General features: G+C 36.8%; 1 protein-coding gene across 1 annotated transcript in view; it reads left to right on the forward strand.

Annotated features, from left to right (window-relative positions):
* LOC122006262 overlaps window positions 1-15,509 on the forward strand; it is a 31,549-nt gene extending 16,040 nt beyond the window's left edge. The window contains exons 3-6 of the mRNA XM_042561696.1: window positions 6,788-6,846; window positions 14,051-14,076; window positions 14,154-14,538; window positions 14,640-15,509. Coding sequence (XP_042417630.1) covers window positions 6,788-6,846; window positions 14,051-14,076; window positions 14,154-14,538; window positions 14,640-15,144 — 975 coding nt within the window. The 3' untranslated portion in view covers window positions 15,145-15,509. The remainder of the gene's footprint in view (window positions 1-6,787; window positions 6,847-14,050; window positions 14,077-14,153; window positions 14,539-14,639) is intronic.
* The last annotated feature ends 6,790 nt before the right edge of the window (window positions 15,510-22,299 follow it).

Raw genomic sequence — 22,299 nt, forward strand, 5'->3', positions numbered from 1 at the left:
TGCTATAGCCATTGCTTATTACAAATAGGGACCTTGAATGAAGGCTGAAAAGGCCTTACTGTTTGTTGTTGTGAATAGAATATGTTGCCCCTAGTCAATAAAAACTCACGTGAGGTGAGAATCGCCTACTAGGAGTGAGGTTGTTGCTTGCAACCATACAAGAGGATGAGGGGTAAAGGTTAATATTGCGCCTAACTTGAGTGCATTTCTAATGACAAAATGCAGGAGGCGGCGTCCTCAATGTTATCGATTTAGGGGGACAATGACAACTCTCTCTCAGAAGGATTTGATGAGGAGTGGGTATTCCTAATTTTAATAACCTATGAATTTGATTAAGTCCCAGCCATTGGTTTACTTTCTCTCTGCCAGTACAACTCCAATTTGAATATAATTTGAACCCAAATTTCATGCAAACCCAATGGACACCTCAATGAATCAAATTATGCCCTCAAGATGACAAAAACACAAACAAGTCTCAATTTGTAGAATTGAATTACCTAGTTTAAATTTAATAAAAGTAACTTGAATATAAAAATAGTTGTTAGACATTTACACTAAGAGAAGATGTTAGAAGAGACAAACATAACAATGACATAATCTTTAAGACGAACATAATATGTAATGACCTAATACCACTTGTGAGAATAAACATATAAATATATAACAACCATCTAATATTAAATCTAACAATAGTCATTAGGATAGTTATATACCAAGTTTGAGGTAAACAATGCCAAATAAGCTTAAATATATGTTACTGCAGAAATTTGGTTCTTCGTTGGACATTGATGATGGAGCTTCCTCCTATGAGTGTTGAACCTGTGTGGATTAGCACGTGTCAAAGGGCCGGAGTAGCCCAATAGCCCCTTTGAGTTTTTAAGTTAAGACTCTGATAGTGAAGTTTGAGAGAAAGCAAAATGCTATTACTAAGAGAGCACACCACTGTTTGTTTTTTGGTGTGTGTGTGGATATAACTGGGTGTTTATAAGTAGGGGTAAGTGGGAAACCATATCTGTTTAAGATTCATAGCTGCAAAGGACCATGACCAAGCATGATTTGAGGTGATGTGGGGGGTTCTGATTAAGATTGTCTAGTCCTGGGCATACCTTCTGATAGCCTTTTGCAACCTGTTCCGGTAGGGCATGCGCCCCACTCTACCTCATTCAGGCAGGAGCCATATCCCGCAACCATGTAAATTCATGGTGTACTCCTGTCAAGGGCAGGCCTGTGCTAGGCCGGGGGCCCACTTCCTTTTGGGGATTAAACCTGTCGTGCTGGAATGGGCAGGGGTGTATGCCCTTTGGAGGGATAAATTGTGTGCCAAGCCATGTGAACCTGTAATGCTGAATCATGCGCTCAGGAAGATGAGCGCTATAGAGATGGAGAGGCACTCGGGAGGCTGATTCGTTTAGCAGTTGAAGGGGTGCTCGGGATGCCAGCACTATGGAGCTGGAGAGGCACTTGGGAGGCTGATCTGTTTAGCAGTTGAAGGGGTGCTCGGGATGCCGAGCACTATGGAGCTGGAGGCATTTAGGAGGCCAAGTACTTGTAAACTAATGTAGCCGAGTGTTGGGGAGATAATAAAGCTTGATCCCAAGAGTTGGGCAGAACTTTGAGGCTTGGAAGAGAATATAAGACTGATCCCGTGACCTAGGTGGACCTATAAGGTTGAGGAGATAATAAAGTTTGATCCTGAGACCTCGACAGATCTCTGAGGCTAGGAGAGAATATAAGAAGACCAATCCAGTGACCTAGGCGAACCTCTAAGATTGGGGAAATAATAAAACTCATTCTTGAGACCTGGGTGAACCTGAGACCTAGGACAGAATAAGAAGTTCGATCCAGACAGACCCTTAAGGTTGGACAAATATCTGAGACCTAAGCTGAACCTTGGAGGGCTGGGAGAGAATATAAAAATATTGATCCCTCAACATGGGTGGACCTTTGAGGTCCAGGTGATAATAAAGCTTGATCCTCAGACTTGCAGGGGCTTCTGAACCTTGAGAGAATGTAAGAAGACTGATTCCACAACCTAGGCAGACCTCTGAGGTCGGGGAGATATTAAAGCTCAATCTAGAGACTTGGACAGACTTGCCTGGGAGACAATATAAGAAGATCGATCTTGTGACCTAAGTGGACCTTTGAGTTCGGGGAGTTAACAAAGCTCGATTCTGAGACTTGAGCAGACCTCCGAGGCTTGAGGGAGAATATAAGAAGATCAATCAATCCCTTGACCTTGGTGAAACTCCGATGTCAAGAAGACAATAAAACTCAATTCTAATACCTAGCCGAACATTTGAGGTCGGGGAGAGAATAAGAAGACAGATCCCTTAGGCACAAACCTCTAAGGTTTGTGAGATAATAAAGCTCGATCCCTAGACCTGCACGAACCTTTAAGGCCTAAGAGAGAATAGAAGAAGACCAATCCCTTGACCTAGGAAGGAGTCTGAGGTAAGGGAGATTGTAAAGCTCGATTTGGATACTTGAGCAGACCTCTAAGGCCTAGGAGAGAATACAAGAAGACCGATCTCTTGACTTGGGTGGACTTATAAGATCAGAGAGATAATAAAAGCTTGATCCCGAGACCTAGAAAGACCTCTAGGGTCTAGGAGCGAATATAGATTAATCCCTAGGTGGACCACTAAGGTTAGAGAGATAATAAAGCTCGATCTCGAGATCTAGGTAGACTTCTTAGGCTTGAGAGAGAATATAAGAAGACCGATCCTGAGAACTAGGCGGACCTATGAGGTTGGGGAGATAATAAAGCTCGATCTTGAGACTTGGTTGGACGTTTGAGGCTTAGGAGAGATGGACCTGAGGTTGGGAAGTTATGAAACTCAATGTTGAGGCCTAGGCCAACTTCTGAGGCCTGGGAGAAATTTAAGGACTTATCTCGGAGCCATGAGATCAAAAGGGGTATCTCAAGTCATACATTATAAGAGAAGCTCTTCTTTTTAAAATTAACATGATGCAAACACTTACCAATGCTCTAAGAAATAGAGTAATGAGGGCATCTTGATAATCACCTAAGATTATGTTGATAACCCCTCGCGTGGAATGATTGTTAGTATCCTACCGCCTATTAGGTGTTTCTTTCTTTCTGAGTAGGCGAATCACATTGGTCTTGGGCATAAACTCTTCGCACTTCAACCTTAAGGGAGCTCGACCATGCTCTAATCAACCTCCCTCTGAGGAATGTTCCTCGGAGACTAGGAGGGACCTCATGGGGATGGGAATTGATGACCCTCTTGAACACTTAATTGAGTTGCCAATAGTCCTAGTATTATTGCCGTAGGGTGGAAAGAGTAAAAGAGGTTGGATGAAGTCCTCTTAGGTCCTTTTTTGAAACTCAAGGGTCATTGTACAACCCAATTCTCCTTATAGATCTATAGTGCCCTTAGCTACTTTGAGGGTGTGTAAGGAGTGAAGCGCTCCAAGGGCTTGACCCACGGTGAGGGGTGAGGGCCAATCCTCTACCCTTCTTTCTGTTTTTTGATAGGTCGAGTGATTGCCTCTCTTTTCAACCATTGCGCTTCCTTGATGTTGTTGTGTTTCTCAGCCCATTAGAGCTCATTGTAGTCAGAAGAGAGCTTCTTCACTAGAGATCAAAAGAATGTTCCCTATCGAATGCCTTGAAAGAAGATGCTAGTAAACACCTTTGGTGTGGTAGAAGACATCTCCAAAGTTGCTCCCGGATTGACTCCTGCCCTTATTGCTTTAGGTTTACCAAACTAATAGGGGTCTTATGGTATTTCTTACTATTGGTGAAATGGTGCAAGAATACTATGCTAAAATCCTCAAAGAATTGAATGGTGTTGGACTTCAGCGTGTTGAACCGCTATCGAGTAGAACCGACCAAGGTCACCTCACACTTTACCCAGTCTGGGTATTGATGCAGGAGGGTAGCCTTCTCAAATCTACACGTGATCTTCTAGGTTAGAAGAACTATTTTGCTCTTCACCTTGTAGGGGCCTGAAGTTGGCCGGTAACTCCTTAGCTATAATTTTTGTCGAGAAGGGAGTCCCTCTACGGGAAGAGACTCCCTTTGTGTTCTGCCGTGCTTCTGGGCCCCATGATGTCTCTACAAACTTGGTAGCCTAGAGCCCTCTTGAGAGTTTTGGGCTATGGATTCTCGGGGTTGCTCGGCTTGGGGCTTTAATTCCTCCATGTAGGTTTAAGAAGGGTTGGGTGTCGCTTGAGAACCTCATCTACTGTCGTGGTAATAAGCATTGTTATCTATCCCAATGTATGGGTCTCGCTTCCATTTCCAAGGTATTAGCCAGAGATTGTCGCCACCAACCTATAGAGGATTTTGAGCTCCTTCGGATTCTTCTTTCGTGTACTCACCATCCTCAACGTCTTTTAGCTCAATGTTTCCCACAAATGACATCAAAAATGCTACTGGAGAAATCTGCTTTCTCACTAGACATGTGGATTAACACGTGTAAGAGGGCACTACAGTTGTTCGGTAAAAAGCCCTTTGATGCTTAAGTTAGACTCTGATGGTGGAGTTTGAGAGAGAGAGAATAGAATGTAATGCCCAAGGTAGGATTTATGGGGGTAGGTAGGAGACTATACCTAGGTAGGATTCATGGCGGCAAAGGACCATGCTCAAGCGTGATTTTAGATGATGTGGCGGGGGAGGGGTTTCTAATTATGAGCATTCAGTCCTGTTAAGGTCATACCTTCTAACGACCTTTTGCAATTTGTAGCGGCATGACTTGTGTCCCACTCTACCTCGTATAGGCGGGAACCATGCCCTGCAAGAGCCATGTAAGGTTATGGTTTGCATCTGTCAAGGGCAAGCCTATGTTGGCCCAATGGCCCGCTACCGTTTTGGGGATTAGACCTGTTGTGCAGGAATGGACAGGGATCCACACCCTTCGGAGGGGAATTATGTGTCAAGTCATGTGAATGCTAAATCATGCGCTTGGGAAGCCGAGCACTATGGAGCTGGAGAGGCGTTCGAGAGGTTGATCTCTCTAGCAGTTGAAGGGGAGCTTGGGATGCCGAGCACTACAGAGCTAGAGAGGCGCTCAGGAGCGAGTACTTGTAAGCTGACGTGGTTGAGTGTCATGTGTGCTAGGCTGGATAGGGTACTTGTTTGGTCGAGTATTTAGGTCGCCGGACACTTGGGAGACTCTGAGGAAGGTGCTCGGGCTTCTGGTCACTACCACAGCTCAGCTCAGGCTGGTGTCGCTATTTGACTGAGTTTGTATTGGGTTTGCTGATGTGGAACCAGGCCACATAGCCTGAGCTTGTTGAATTGAAGGGAGATTATTTCCCAAGTGTCTATAATTTTCGGAAAATTCATATCACTTGAAATCCAGCTTTTTCATGAGATAGGGGTAAAGTTATTTTCTAAACTAAAAACTACTAAGTGTATCAATGCATAAACCATCCAAGTTGAGGAAATTGTATTTCAAGCAAAATAATAAACCCTTGATATTCTTCACCTGCCCTCCCTCCTGTACTGATGTGGAACACTTGATATTTACGTTAACACTTCAATACGGACATCAACATTTGCATTGACAAGCGACTACATCTGAAAAACTTATAGAAAATGGCATGTTGAGCATCTAGATTCATACTGTGTCAAACACTTCACGACTTTGAGTCCAATCATCATCAACGACCTACTGAGTTGGTTTTTAAGGCAAGTCATTGGTGAAAAGAGGCTCAAACATTGACAAACAATAAAGAAAGCACTTTGAATGTAGACAAAAACTGAATTTCAATGTTTTTTAAATTTTCTGGTATTACCATTTACTTAGTGAACTCAGAGAAACTTCTTAGTTTATATATATATATATATATAGATAGATAGATATCACATCTCCAATAAACTAACAGGCATTGTATAATCTCTAATATGATTAATTTAGACTGACAACCAAAATGTGTAATTTAAAATTGAGACTGATTTTTCTGATTATAACATTTCTAGTTGAGCAGATTGATTTATATCAGGTATAGAAGCAGAGTAAGATTGACACGTTTGGAAATCATATTTCGTTATTGAAAGCTCAAAAATAGCGAGATGCTTCAACTTCAACATCAAAATTTTCAGAAGTGCACATTGAAATACATCAACATCAAACCTGCAATTGAGTCAACATTATCACTATTAAAGCTTGAAGCTGAATCTCGTTTGGTTCAAATTACTGACTGGTCAAATAAAGACAAGTCTCCAGAGTTACCAACTCATCATTCGTCTTTTCAGTTGTATTAAGTATTAACTGATTTCAAGTGTTTGTTTTTCTATTACAAATAAAACCCACGCATTTAAGAGTTTTGCATTAAAGAGCTCAAGTGGACATACCTTGATTTTCTTTAAGGTTAGCATGCCAAAGAATTTCATGGTAATCTCTCACTTCCATTCAAGAATCCAAAATGCAACATATTTCCTTGTAAACAGGTTTCATTGCAACGATGCATTTACTTATATTTTTATTTTGGATATTTCTTTTTGAGCGCTGTATTTAGATTGGAACTTCTGGTCTAAAGAGTTGTTTTTCCCCCTTGAATGTTTTACGTGGAAATTACAAAATGATTTTTTACCTATTTGACACTCAGATTTACTCATAGTTCTTCTCTGATATGGAAATATATTCATCTACAAGGTCAGAATGGAAATAATCTTTTCTGATTGGTGAAATGAATATGAAAGCTCTTTATTTCAAAACAAGCTGTTTTTACTTTGTCTTGTCCTTTGAAATTTCTTTATATGTTACCATCTTGTAGTTTATGCACTTTGGTAATACAAGCTAATTACTTCATGCAGCCATTTGGATTTCAGTGGTTGCCTTTCCGTGGATTTACTCAGTTGGCATCATTGTTTGAGTAAGTTCTCTTTTTCAGTTATAATTGGAAAATCATAAATTAGTTGAGGTTGGCTTTCAAGATCCCATCACTTAATGTGAGCCTTTTGCATATTCTTATATTCCATGTTTGCCGCACATCTCTTTGTTAGCCAATTCTCAATGCTCGCCATTTGTCTACTGTTCTTTGGTTTAAACAATGTTTATAATCAGAATTATTTTATGCTTTGGTTGAGTGCTTTACATGACCACTTATACAATGTGTATGGAAGATGCCAAGCATGCCCTTAGGGTGCAGCGTTAAGGCATTCCAATAGTTAACTAGGCATCTAAGATTCAATTCCTAGTTATGGCGCACTACAGGAATGATTTTCCTTCCGTGGGATGACAGACCTAAAAACGTTGGCCATTGGATGTCGGACCGCGAGTGCTTTCCAATTCCCTAGTGGTCGGTGGAAAAATTCCTTGGAGCCAGACCGGTCACCTCCAGTTTTAGTTGGTTTGAAGAGCTGGATATTTGGATTATCAAAGAAAAAAATGGAAGATGCCAAGCTTGAGTCATTGATTGGATGGAAATAATTGTCTATAACTTAATACACTTTCTAATGCACCTTGTTGTGGCCATAAACTCGATGCTACTTTATTATCATTTATGTTCTTTGAGAATACTATATTTCAGAGATAAGTTTTAATAGTCAACTCTGAATAGTTGGGACAAATATGGATGGTGATTATGATATATTGAAGGTTACAAAGATAACATTGCATACATGGATACCCTACATGGAATTTGACCTATGGTTTAAAATCTCGTGTCATACCGGGGCGAAACATTTTGTTCAACCTGCCGATTGGAACAGTGGCAACATTAACATGCGACCTGCGATCTGCGATGGCCGCAAATGCGTCGCATGATCCTCATGATCGCCATGGAGGCGTTGCATGATCCCTAAGATGTCGCGAAGGTGTCGTGCGATCCTCACGGTCGCTAGCAGCGTGGAATAGGAAGGGGTCGCGTGAATTGGTTTTAATTAAACTAGCTTAGGTAAATAATTCAATCAACTCCTAGCTATAATAGGGATAATCTAAATATGCTTAATTAAACCCTAATAAAATTATCTCATTAACTATATATATATATATATATAATTTATTTTAATTCTGAAATTATATAATAATTTTTTATAAAAAAATTATTTATCTTATGATCGCACCGCTATATTTTTTATTTTTTATTTTTTATTTATTTATAGTTAATATATTTTATATTTAAAAAATATTGAAATCATATCGGCACAACATGGTACGGTATAAAAATCGTATTATTCTGGTCATAAATTGAAACTTCGATACGGCACAAAATTTTAAATCATGATTTGAACCAAGACTTATAGGAACATATTGGGATCTACTAGCCATCTAACAAAGACATATGTACATTTTAATATATTTATCATGATAGGAAGAGAATGTAGGTGGATTTCTGTTTTCTTCTGTAGTTCTGTTCCATGCCAATCATGGGCGTCATGTGATTAAAACAGGTTTGTGATTCCCATTATTAAAATCTTTGTTAAAGTGTAATCTTTCTTCCAGATGTAGTTACTGCAGTTTCCTGTTATTCACGTGGTTTGTCCATTTTTTACTTACTAGTACATCTCAACATAGAATCTTTTCAATAGATTCTCTTCACCTGTTACTTTCATCATCCTTTCCTAGTATTTAAGTGGCCCATTTCCCTTCTTTAGATGTTTTGTCAGCGCCATAATTCATAAAGTGCTAAGCATAAACGAAAAATGAGCAAGGATTAGCAAGTATCACAAGAAACAGAAAATCAGGAATAAGATGAATAAGCAAGTAGGCAAATATCTTTGTATTTATTGTTCAATTTCATGGAGAATACTACTTTTAACACTTTAATTAGCTGCATGCTATTTGTTTCTAAGGCCATAACCTTCATGGTTTAATTTGTTGTGATAAACTAGAACTCCATTAAAAATAATAGGTTAAGGTGGGGACTGTTATGAAGCCGCAGTAGCAACACATAGGTAATGTGCAATAACTTAATGCACTTTTGGTATGGCAATTGAATCATATACTATTGGTTTTAAAAATATAATCTACTCCAAATATTTAGCACTTACTGTAATTGCAGCTATTAATGCAATTACTAGGCATGTTATAAAGTCGAAAAGGTCATTTACTTTGCTTTTCAATAGTCTCTTCCATTTGTATGCAAAAAGCGCAATTGTTTTGTTAACCTGATTTCTGCATCAAATTTTTATGCTGACAGCTATATTTTTCCAATACCAGTTCTTGTATTAGCAGGAGCCTTGTGCATTTGGATGCATGTTTTGTAGAAGTTGGTTACATTGGAAAGTAGATACAAAGAAATCTCTGTTCGTGTCACGCCGCCCTGAGGATATACTTATCCGCAAGGCCGGACGGTACCCATTAGTGATAATATGAGAAATAATGAATACATAATCAATTAAAGCCAACACAAATACTAACACAATATAAAATCACTAAGTTTCTAAATGCTAATGCGTATATGAATGCGTGTACATGTGAACATACGAAACTAAACAAGATAAGTCATTCTATTATAGTAAAACTCAAAGATTCGATGAGGGAAGAAAATCATAAACAAAGGCAGCAAAAAAGAAACCAAGCAACTCGAAAAGAGAATCCAAACTTGAGTGAGACCGACACTTAGATGCTCTAAGGCTCTGAGTGACATGACACATCCTCTAACTTCTAACTAGGAAGTCAAAGGAAAAGTAAGGGGTAGTGAGTATAACGACTCAATGGGTATAAGAAGAATAATGCATGAACTACATAGTGTAAGGAAATCAAAGGAACAGTCTCAGCTAATGTTTCTAACATAAATAAAAGAACCGACATGAACATCTGTTAATAAAAACAAAAGTACTAACATAACCATCTACTAACCTGATCAACTAGGTATGACAAATCCTACATAAAACAAGCATATAACAAGTACCGATTGAGCGCAAAATCAGGCTACCACTATCTGGTCTAGTGAACAATTAGTGTGTATATATAGTAAATCACTGTATGTGAGAGAAATGATCTATCAAGGACGGGTCCCGTGGGTAGACAAGATATGTAAATAGTACGGGAGAAACACTCAATCACAGATGGATCTCGTGGGCAGACAAGGTGTGTAGGTAGCTATCTAGCTATGAAATATGGGAGAAACACTCTACCACAGACGGGGCTCGTGGGCAGTCTAGATATATTAGTCATTTTCTGCGGGAGAAACGATTTACCACGGACGGATTCCGTAGGTAGACGGTGTGTAGGTAGCTATGTAGCTACGGACTACAAATCCCGTGGGAAGTCAAGAATAAACATACACAACAATAATAACAAGTAAGTAGTAACAATCACATTCAAGAGTAAAGCTCTACTAGCTACACTATGGTTCGATAATATCATATGCATATAAACAATCCAAGCATGAAGAACAATGAGACGACATAGATATCAATATAGACTAAAATAAGAACAAGCAAGTATCAAACTCAAGAAACAAATAGAGTGAAGTCAAGGTAAGTAAGTAAATGCTACCTAAGCAACATAAATGAAAGAAATAGCTAAATAGGTCAAAGGGGTAACTACCCACCTCAACTGTAAAATATCATATCCATCTTCAAGTAAGAGAGCCTGCTTCGAGCTTGAATCGTACAAGTACAAGATACGAAGACAATCTAAATAAAAGAGCAATCTTAGTAATAAAGTCTAATTGTTTTATCAACCTATTACTTAATTCATGTGTTAATCCAATAATACACCTATCAATTGATTCATCTATATCTTTAATTAATCTGTAATTAAATTCAATAGTTAATCACCCAATAAGGCTATTAAGTAGCTTATTAATCAATCAATTAATTATTAATTAATCACACAAACTAACTTATTAATTAACCCATTAATTAACTGAATTATGAATAATCCAATTTACCTTATTCATATCAACTAATCCAGTAATTATTTATTCACATAATTAATCAATTAAGTTATAAGTCGCTAAGTAATTAAAGCATGCTAATCTAATTAACTTTATCATTAATTAACCCACAAAACCCAAATTAGATTAATCTTCTCGTTAATTAGGCATAAACCCAAATTTATCAACTACTGATAATCTGTTACCTTGACGGGTTTCCGGTGGTGGGCTCCTGGTGGCAGGCTATGGAGGAGGGAGGAGTCGTGTCAGCGGCGACTGCAACGACATCAGAGCAACAACGGAACAGTATTGTGCCCACCAATCACCGATGGCACGCCGTTTATTGCTCGCTTCAAGGACCTCGGAACACAACTGCGGCTGTCCTTCATGTTATACAGCGGCATGGGAGGCGGCGATGGTAGACGCGAACGGGAGAGGGAGCGGTGAAGGGTAGTGACGGGGGTTGCCGGAGCCCGGTTGGGTGTGTCAGTGGAGGGGATGTCAGTGTCGTTGTTGCTCACGTGAGCGGAGGGCGGCGCTGGCATTCGGGCATAGGCGATGGCATGGTGGAGGCATGTGCGCGAAGGGTTACGGGAGGAGAAGGCAATGACATTTCATTAAAATGTAGGGTTGTTTGATTAAAATATAAGTTTAAGGCCAATCAACTCCTAACTTAAATACAATAGTTCTAAAACTCTAATTCAATTATTCCCTTAAAACATTTATAAATTCGTTTAAAATTTTGGAAAAATTGTAATAAATTCTATATATTCATATAAAATTATTTTCTTAAATAAATTAAATTATGTTAACTTTTAATAGTCTTAATTCTTGGTCCCAGTGGGTTGGCAAGGGGGGGGCGCCTCCAGCAGCTCCGTTTTGCTCTTTCGCTGTTCCGTTCGCTTGGGTGATTTTGGCCAACTGAAATAGGGCTCACTCGAACCTATTTTCCGGCTTTCTCCTCGAGCAGCCTTCCTTCCTCACTTCTCGTCTCTCGGATCGTCATGCGCATCCTTCTCGTCCGCCGATGTACTCTTCCGCAACACCTCGTCCCTCGATGCACCGAGCTCGTCGGCTTCCTTCGCATGTCATCCTTCTCTCTAGTTGCGTCTTCCGCTCGACTTCTTGTGTTCCTAAGCTCCTGCACACTTAGACACAAAGATCAAATACACATAATCTAACTTAACTTGGTTGATCATATCAAAACTATCACGGGGTATTAATAATAATCGTTATCATATTATATATATATATATATATATATACGAACGTGTTACGCTGCACGGCGTCCGCGCTTGAGAGGGAGGGACCCACCTGGGCACTTGCATGTGGGCCCCTCCCTCTTAGGCATGCACTGCAGGCATGGACATGAAGCACTTAATATATGCATTAGATCATTTGGACATCCTTCAAGAATGAAGTTGCCAAAATTAAAATGTCATATGGGACAATTGGTTGAGAGTACCTCTATAACCTACATTAGACAATTGACTTATAAGGGTCACCTCACCTTCCACTAATAACACTTTAATAAAATTGATCTTGAATTCAATAGTGTAGACCCAATAATTTTTCATTTATCATTATCATCCAAAGATGTATTACCTGTGTCTTGTATTTAAGTTACAAACTTACTAGCAGCATTGGTCCCGAGTTTGGAGCATATGTTATTCAAGAATCATTTATTTCTAGCATGTTTACTTTTTAAGTCTACCTATTTCCAAGAAAATTATTGTTTTGGTATCCAAAAGACATTGGCTATGATGAGGTTTAACAAGATATTGCTTGGGAACTCAATCTTAAACAATTCTTTTAGATAATATTCCTCTAGTTACTTGCTTAGACATGAAAGGATTGTGAAATATAACATGAGAAGTAGGATGATATATATTTTCCTTTCTTGCACTAAGTGATGTGTAGGCCTTTTTTGGGCTTAATAACGTAGACTTGACCTTGCTATAAATTGCAAGTTGACTACCAAGTATCATATCAAAATATTTGTAAGCACTTCGTGAATTTCTCAAGAGTTTTTTAGCTCGTTCGCTTGTTCTTTTAATTGTTCATTTTTTCTCAAAGTTTTTTTCGAGATAAGTAATAGACCTTGATTTCAGAAGTTACTTGAGGTCAATCCTCTTTGGCCTTCTGTCATGAGTTCTTTGCAATATGCTATGGCCTTTTTCTTAGATATAGTAAAGGTTCTAGTTACATGACTAATCATGTCTAAAATATCATTTTGAGATGGTTCTAGTATAGCTCATCTACATTCTCACTTTTAGTGCATGAGGTGTAATTTTTGCTCTAACTAGATTCCTCTTCTTCATGTGTTAGAGCCATGAGAGTCCGGTAGTCATCATCATCAAGAGTCAGAATCTAAATAAGAGCTAAAATAGTTGTTGCACCTTCTTGGATGCTCTTTTCTTTCTTTCGTTTTCCATTGCAAAAACAATAACCTTTTTCGTTTTTTCTGAGTAGAGTTGGAACCTTAATGCAACTTTATAGTACATAACATGTCTTCAACTTTTACATTCAAATTTCTTTGAATATTGATATGCATCCACGGTCCACCATATAAGTCCAAAATGGAGTGTCTGGGAATCCTTTCAGTGCATTTGACAAGATATCATGGTTAACTTTTGCACCTATAGTGTAAAGTTCATTACAAATCTCTTTGTATCTTTCATGCATCTGAGTAACTGATTCATCAGTCATCTTGACATTATTCTTTCTGATAGATCTCTTTTTGCCATCAACTATGAGGCACCTTCATAAAGTTTCATGAGTTGTAAAATAGTTTTTAAGCTGAAAAATGGAATCACTGTTAATTCAATCAAATCTAAAGCTTACACGTGCATTTTAAGTAACAGCACAGTGTAGTGGCCAAGAGTTGTGGCTTGCTTTCTTTTGTTGTACTAGCTGCAAACTTTTGAGGAACTTTTTTTTAATCAAGATATTCTCATACCAGTTATTTTCATAAAGATGTTTCAGTTTACTGTTAAATCAAGTGGACTCTCTCTCTTTCTTTTGTGCACATATTGGTAATAACCCATGAGTTGTGCACGAGAAGAAAAACACTCACTGCCTGTTATCCTTTTGAACCTTGACTGTTTCTGGATTCTAACTACTTTTTTTTCATAGCTTCCTGCCCAAGAATTCAGGGAAGATTCTGCTTGATTAAGTTGTTCTTGTTCTTTTTAATTGTTCTCATATTGGATTGTAATCAAAGATAATTAAATATTTGTTCATCATGCAGGGAAGCAGAATCATTCCCAGCTTCATGTAAGCCCATTAACACTATCATCAGCTTTAATGACTTTTTGTAGTTAATATTGACATTTTCCCACTTTACATTGAAGATCATGAGTTTATGAACAATTCCATGTTCCGAGACCATTCAAATTCATCTAGTAGCACTCATGTTTGCCCGTATCTGGCTCTACATGGTTTTCCTAATGCCATGCGTGCTGCAACAATTACTTCTGATTCTCTTCCTGATAATGGTCTATTCCATCAGCATTCCATCAGCTTAGGGGGTCAGTCTTCTTCTGAAATGATGAACACCAATAGCTTCCCAGTAACTGAACCGCAAAACCATAATTGGCAGCAACCCCACTCTCTTTCATATCCTGTATCAGGAAATGCAGAGATTGCAACCCAGTATGGTGCAAGGATGTCCAGAAATGATGGCAGCAGCCAACATAGATTAGGATCCTTTGTGCATCCCAATTCTCTCATGCATGGGTAAATTACTACTACCTTTTCAATTTGAACTACATATCATTTCTTGTGGAAATCTTATATAAGTTGATGGTTTGTTCTCATCAATGTCTTGACAATTTCAGGTCCGTTTCACGCAGTGGAAGCAATATAGCTGGATCACTAGTCCCACCAGTTACAGGAGAGGTTCGGGGTCACAATAGTGGAGTCGGGAATCACATATATCAGCCATCCTTGTATTCTTCATCACTCCATGGCTCCCCATTTAGTTCCATCAGAAGAATGAGACCAAGGGGATTAACTCTTGTTTCCTCGGTCGCAGCTCCTTCCTCTGCTGAAGTAAGGGGATTCTATGGATTCTCAGTCTCTGGGTCCATAAACAGGAGCCATCAGGAAGGTGATGGCCTAGGTAGACATGAGCAGTTTTACAGATGGGGTAGAGAGGGCATCAGTCCTCTGCCATGGATTCCTATTGAGGGTGAAGCTCATTGGTGGGGCCCTTTCAACCCCAACCAGAACCCACAGCCAGGAACCTTTACTCAAAGACCTACAGCTGAAAGGGCTACACAAAACTGCCCAGAGAATGGATTCCAGCATATGCGGCCTCCACGGTTGCCACCCTATATGTAAGGAGTGCAGCACCACAAAAGGCAATTGTCATGTGGTTTTTGTATATCCTCCGTGTGCACAAAACTGTTTTGAACATGGGAACTGTACTTATGCCAGTTTCTTGGTGGGTTCATCTTGCTGCTAAGGTTTTCTCTTTAAGGTTCCCTGTACTGAGTGCTAAGCTGCTCATTTGGATGGCTATGCTCTTGAATGATATATAAGTGCCAAACTAAGGAACAAGGTTTGAGGTGTGTTGCTTTTAACTTTTATTCAGCACAATTCTCACCTTAAAGCCTGGTGCTGATATGTGGGTGAAATGTTTCTTTCATGATGTAATGCCTAATTCTATGGGTCCGCATCTCCCTAGTAAGGATTTGTTTGCTCTACTTTTGTGCTTTTCAGATAATCCGTTTCAGCTACATTGGGCGTCTATCAATCGAGGTAAGTCTTATTGTCAACGCCTACTTCTGTTTTTGTTGTAGAGATTAATTGATTTTATTTCAACAAGTTCATTGATAAAATAGTATTGTGGATTGAAATCAGATATTTTTTTTAAAAAAAATAATTTCTATGAACACGCTATTAAATTAAAATAGATATTTTCAGTTTTATATTTTTTAAGAAATAAACACATGTAGGGGTTCTCAAATTGATTGAATTGAATAGTTCATATTTTAAAAAATTGGCGTCCATTTGATCTTTTAGGTTCATGTATTTTAAATTTCAAAAATGGGTAAAATTAATTAGCTCCAATCATATCAATTTGTTTGGTGAAGCTTGATGATTTGAACTATTTTTTTAAAACGTAAATTGATGTTTTTGTTTGAAATAGATTTGCTAATTAAATTGAAATAGGAGTTATCTTTTTTTAAAAAAAAATTGGAAGAATTTATTTCAATTATATAAGTTGTGCCAAAATATTTTATAGAATAAACTTAATTGATTTTATTTTTGTTTAGACTTAAAAAAGATAAAAGGAAAAGATCGAAAATGTGCTGCACTTTTTTTAAAATAATAATAATAAGTAATCATGACTGAATTTTGAATTCTAAATCCTATTTTAAAATTTTAGTCATGATTATTTATTATTATTTTTTTATAAAAATAATCATGACTCAATTTTGAATTGACTCTACGAATAATAAAAAAGATATCAATTTGTCAAGCTAATTAAATTATTTATTACAAAATAAAAAAGACATACTAATTTTGAATTTTTGAAGCAATCCATTTTATTTGTAAATTTGACTATAGTCTAATAATATGCTTTATAATTTTTTTAAAAAATTTCTTGAATATATAATCTAGTTTTGCACAAAACATGGTCATGGGTCGTAAGTGGTGATGCACCTTATTTTGATATCTTTTCAATTTTTTTGGGCCTATGAAATTGGATAATCACGTTCCATTCAAAACTTAGTTGACTAAATGACATTCATTTAAGCCTATGTCATCCATACTTGGAGCTCTCATTACAGTATTGATGAACTAACATCCATTTGGAAAAGATGGAGTCGTCGTCACAACAATCGTGCAATGATAGCAACAAAAAGGATTCAACATTGGCAATTAAAGAGATGCTAAGACTTTACCCTAGTTGTTCTCTTTTTTAGGTCTTATCTAATGTCATCTATTTATCCCTTAGCTCATACTCAACTTCTAATCCTTGGCTCACACAAATTACATCCAATTAATTGATTAGCTTTATTGGAAACTATTTTGTAATTTAGAATATCCTCAATCTTTTAGAATTCTGCATCTCTTGTATTATTTTTTAAAAAAATATTTCTACCTTAAAATTAGTTATAGAGATTAATTTAAACTCTCATATAATTCAAATTAAAATTTAATCAACTCTTAATTAATTTACCCTTCACATTTTAATTGAACAAATTAATCCTTAATTTTGTAATTAATATTTCTTTGAAAAGATTAATACTTAATTTTTTTAACTAAATTATTGATTAATTAGAATAACTAACTCTTATTTAATTGATTAATTAGTGAGGATAATTAATTATTATTTATGTCAGGGAAATATAATTACAAGTGGTATTATTTTGATATATTTGATATTGAGTTTGAATTAAACTTTACTTATATTATTAATACGCGTGTTGTGTAGAGATTTAGAATAGTGTACATTGTAATAATAAAGGTGATTATGCTTCTTCTAGGTGTCCCTCATAGTCCGTCCATATGTTATGTAAAGAGAGGTAAATCACACAGGCAAATTAGTTAAGGAGTGGGAGGAGTTTTTTTTCTCAAGAATATATATTCGTTGAGAATTGATCCCTTATTCTATTATAAAAAATTTGTCACCTTATAATCAACTTGATATCTCGTGGAGATATTCAAATAGTGTACATGGAACTTATAGAGCTTGATGACTCTACAAGTTGATTTGTGCTTAATGTTTCCAAAACCTACAAGGAGTCCTGAGGTTTAGGGAGCCTAAAAAAGAAAGGAAAAAAAAAAAAAAAAAAAAAAAGGGGGGTAAAAATTAGATTAATTCATGGTCCAACTTTTATATTGGTAGGGGTAATGGACCCCCACCTGTTAACAGGTGGGGACCATTACCTCTCACCAATCCCCTTGTTCCAGTCCAAGAGCAGACCAGGACAAGGGGACTAGATGATCCGGTCCTGCCTAAAGGACACTTTCAACAAGGTGCAATGAGTGATTGTAGGTGTGATTCAAGATTGTGGGCTGCTGGAGGTCCTGGAGGCGTGGGTTGATGGATGAAAGGCATGATGCAAAGTGGACTCGAAAGGCGAGGAACAAATGACACATGGATCAAGGTCAGAGAACTTGGTATATTTAATTAATTTGAGGACTGATTTGAGTTGCACTCTAGGACAGTTTGAAGGAGGCAAACTCATATGCGAGGAGGATCAAATGTCACAATTAAGCAAACTCATGGAACTTCGTGCATTCAGGAAGGAATCTTGACATGAAATGGACTCGAGGGTGAGAACCACCCACAAGGTTGAAGACATGGAGGTAGAAGGTCTGCAAAAGATTATGAGTGATATAAATGCTTACGAGAATGTAAGCCTAGTTAAGGAGGGATCAATTGTCACTAACCCTAGTGGTATTTTGATATATTATCAAATAAGTTTAAGTTAAGTTCTTATTGTATTTAATATATGTGTCTAAGTGTATCAGGACTTAAAAACATGGATATACCCGATCACTAAAGAGCATTGGAGATGGCAGAATCTTGGTAAAAGATGTAAGTGAGCGAGAAGGATGACAAGGGAAAGAAGTCGATGAGCTTAGTGCATCTGAGATATAAAGAGTTGCCAAAGAGTACACCAGTGGAGAGAGAAAGACGCTAAGGAGCGAGCCGAAAGGGTTCGATGCATCCGAGAGATGAGAAGTCGGAAGACAGATTGCGCGGTGAAAACGAAACCATAGTTACAGGCTTTGGGAGGGCCAAGTTGAGCAACCAAAGTAAGCCAAGGAGACCAAGATGAAGTCTGGACAACTACATATTCGGACAACTAGAGTATCACCTAAGCGACTGGAGAAGGCAAAGATCATCGAATAGTTAAGTACAAAGGTTGACCATATTCTAGGAGACCAAAAGTAGCTCAGTCGACCAGAAGTTGAACTTGAGTCATTCAAACCCGTTGTCGAAATGGATCAGAATGACCACGTCAATAGCCTCCAAGTGACCGAAAGAAGTTGAGTCATCTAGAGTTGTTATCGAGCTATTGTTGAAGTGGATAAAGCTTGAAGCCGAGTCAGCAAAGATCCAGTCGATCGGAAGGCTTCCAAATGAACGGATGATGTCGCATCATCATTACGATCAGATCGAGATGAAGTCTATAAAACAGACTCAAGCTCAGAGACTCAAGCTCGAAGAATAGAATCAACACATTCATATATTATTTCTTAGTTTATTCTTTCAGTATTGCTTGTGATTAATCTCTATAAGAGACTTCTCCATCTCCGGGTCATTTCCAAAAAGGAGAACTTTAGTGGATGTTCATAGTTCTTGGATTAGCAACTTGTGGATTCCAAATTAAGTAAACTTTGAGCCTCTTTTTTTATGCTATATTTGTTTTTTTTTGAATATGTGTGTCCTTGCTAAATCATTAGCTAGAGAAATCTCAGTTTTATCTACATATTGTTATTCACCCCTCTCCTCTAACGATCTAAATCGCTTTCACATCACCAATACTTGGTATAGAGTCGAACTACCTAGAAAGACTAATTGCCAACTACGCAATTAGATCGGGAAGAATGACGGGATCAAGTATTCATTCACCTAAAATTGAAGGTGAATTTGCATTATGGAAAAGAAGAATGGAAACGTGGTTCAAATTCTACTTCAATGTTGCCTTCGTAATTAGACATGGATGGAGAGTTCCAAAGTACAAAAGAGGGAGAACCATTCAAAAGAAGAAATGGACAAAGCAACAAGCAGAATAAAGGTAATAAGAAAGGTATGAAATTTATTATTGTAGTTTTAGCTAAAGATATTTTAAGCTAGATAGGTGATTACAAAGATGTAGAACTATGACATAAAATTATTGAATTTTATGAAAAGAAGAATCTAGAAGAGATAATCAACAACGAAAATAAAAAAGGACGAGGAAGAACCATAAACTCCACAAGAGGAGAAGGAAGCACCATACTCAATTGAAGATGAGACCATCTTCGATAGATGAGTCTTGTGAAGATCCTTCAACTTCTACAAGATGTGACGAGGAACAAATTTCAATAATAAAGGAGATATCAGAAAATCAAGAATCAAGTTCTTCGATTATAGTCAAAGTTCACATTATATATTTTAGATGCGGTACAAAAATCAATGTGAAATAAGAAAAAAAAAGGTAAATCATAAGGTAACCTCTAAACCCAGTGATTTAAGTTTTTCTTCTAATCTAAATTGTCGAAGGAATGAAGCCAAAAGGTACAAAGACCACATACTTGTTTCAGATGCAAAAAAAAAAAAAAAAAAGTCACTACCCTTCCAAGTGTCCAAATGGAAGGGTAGAAAAGAAAGCATGGAAATGGACGAAAGTGAAAGGCTCGGATAAAAGGGAGAGCGCCAAAGTAAAGGTAAAGGTAAATGTAAAGAGAAGGTATCATCATCCCATTTATGTTTAAATGCAAACTTTAATTCTTCTAATCATAGTTCGTACGATTCTATGTTTATGAACAAGTCTCCGATGTTTTGATATTACGATAGAACATTCATATTGTTATCCAGACACTCATGATTTAATATATATTTGTAGGAATTTTTTCTCTAAATGGGACGTGCAACAAAAGGATGTTGGATTTTTGGGTTACCTACGACGCGCTTCTTGAGTTATCCCAGTGACTGATGGAAAAATTTTATAAGGTCCAATCGATCATCTCAGGGATAACCAATGAGACTAACTGAGATTTTATCATTTTTATTATATTATTTATGTTTATGAATAATAATACATGTAAAAAAAAAAAAATGATAAATTTACCATGCCTAGATTTAGCAAAGATTATAGGAATTATATATCATTCTAAAATTAAAAAACTAGAATTAAGATTTGAGATCAAAAGCTTGAAAATTTGGAAGACTCTTAAAACTTCTTTCTATAATTTAAACAATCTCAACTTATTAATTGACGATCATAAATTAAATTTTGCAGGGAAAAGGTTTGAGGGACTAAAATGTAATTTTGAAAATTCTAAGGGACAAATTAGAAAAGTGTCAAAAAATTATATTACTCACAAACAATTGATAAATCTAGTAACGTGAATTTGTTTTGGATGTCGAAATTTGTTCTGACCACTTAAGAAATATGTTAAAAAAGACGATCATAGAAAGGAATATTTTTAAATAAATGATTAATTCAATATGAATGTGCGAAATAAAATTTTTTGTTTCTCGATATTCAGTTCAAATTTTCATGAAAAATATTTTTCTATGAAATTAAAGCATGTTTTCTATCCGTAGCTAAAATTTCATGATTTGTATAGGCTTACAAATTTTGCTATTTTTTAAAATAAAAATTATGTATATTGAAATTAGAAAATTATTGAAAAATAATTTTTCTATAAAATTAATTTTCAGTGACGGGAAATAATGTGTTTTGTGTTACATCTAATAGCATGAAATACAAAAAAAAAAAAAAAAAAAAAAAAAATCACAATGATCTCCTAAGACGATCTTGGTCATCGTTGCTTGACGTCAGAAAGTGATCACGAAATCGAAAAGCTCTTCGCAAAGTTCATGAACCAAAACTCTCTTTTGTCTGGATGCTCTTCACAACTGATTCACACGCACTCCTCTTCTTCTCCAACCTCGTCTTCCTTTTATCGCTTGCACGTAGTAACGACAGTGGAGTAAATGGTCTACACTACCGCACGCAACAATAACATAGTAGTAAACCATGTTTACGTTACTACACACATCAATAACATTTTGTACATAAATATTTTAGAGTTTTCTATTATTTTGAAATATTTTCACCAAATTTCTAAAAAAGGGAGAAAAATTTAGATTTTCACTAATCCTATCTTTTTATTGTTGTCAAAGGGTGAGAATTAAAATTAGAAATCAGGTATAAATGAAAGGGGAGCTAGAATTATTTAAATTACCTGCATTATGATTTTATTACGGTTTATCATAATTTAAACTTAGTTTGACGAACATCAAAAAAAAAAGAAAAAAAAAAAAAAAGAAAATGTTAATACCCCTAGTGGTGTTTTGATATGTCATCAAATAATTTTAGGCTAGGTCCTTCTTGTATTTAATATGTATGTCTAAGTGCACATGGACTTAGGAAAATACACATGTATCCAATGGTTAAGTGATGAGCGCATTTCATATATTTTTTTTAATCATAATTTGACGCACCTCTTGGCATATTTTATATGCATACATGTTTTCATCTATTTATGCTTTATTTTGATACTTTCCTTGCTTAAAGAATTATTTTGCTTTTTTTCATTGATATGACATGTTTTCGGAGCAAAAATGGAGCATAAATTCCTTGGAATGTGAGTCGGAGAAAGAAGCATGATCTTGATCTGGTCGTGTCCCATGACACAAGTGTGCACCTTTGACCAAGGAAGAAGAAGAATGAAGTGGGAAAAGGCTCAACACGAGCTAGATATGTCTCATTATCGAGTCGAACACATGAAGTATACATGAAGAAAAAGGCTTTCAAAAGA

Source organism: Zingiber officinale, chromosome 7B (assembly GCF_018446385.1).
Source record: "Zingiber officinale cultivar Zhangliang chromosome 7B, Zo_v1.1, whole genome shotgun sequence".
Taxonomy (NCBI): Eukaryota; Viridiplantae; Streptophyta; class Magnoliopsida; order Zingiberales; family Zingiberaceae; genus Zingiber; species Zingiber officinale.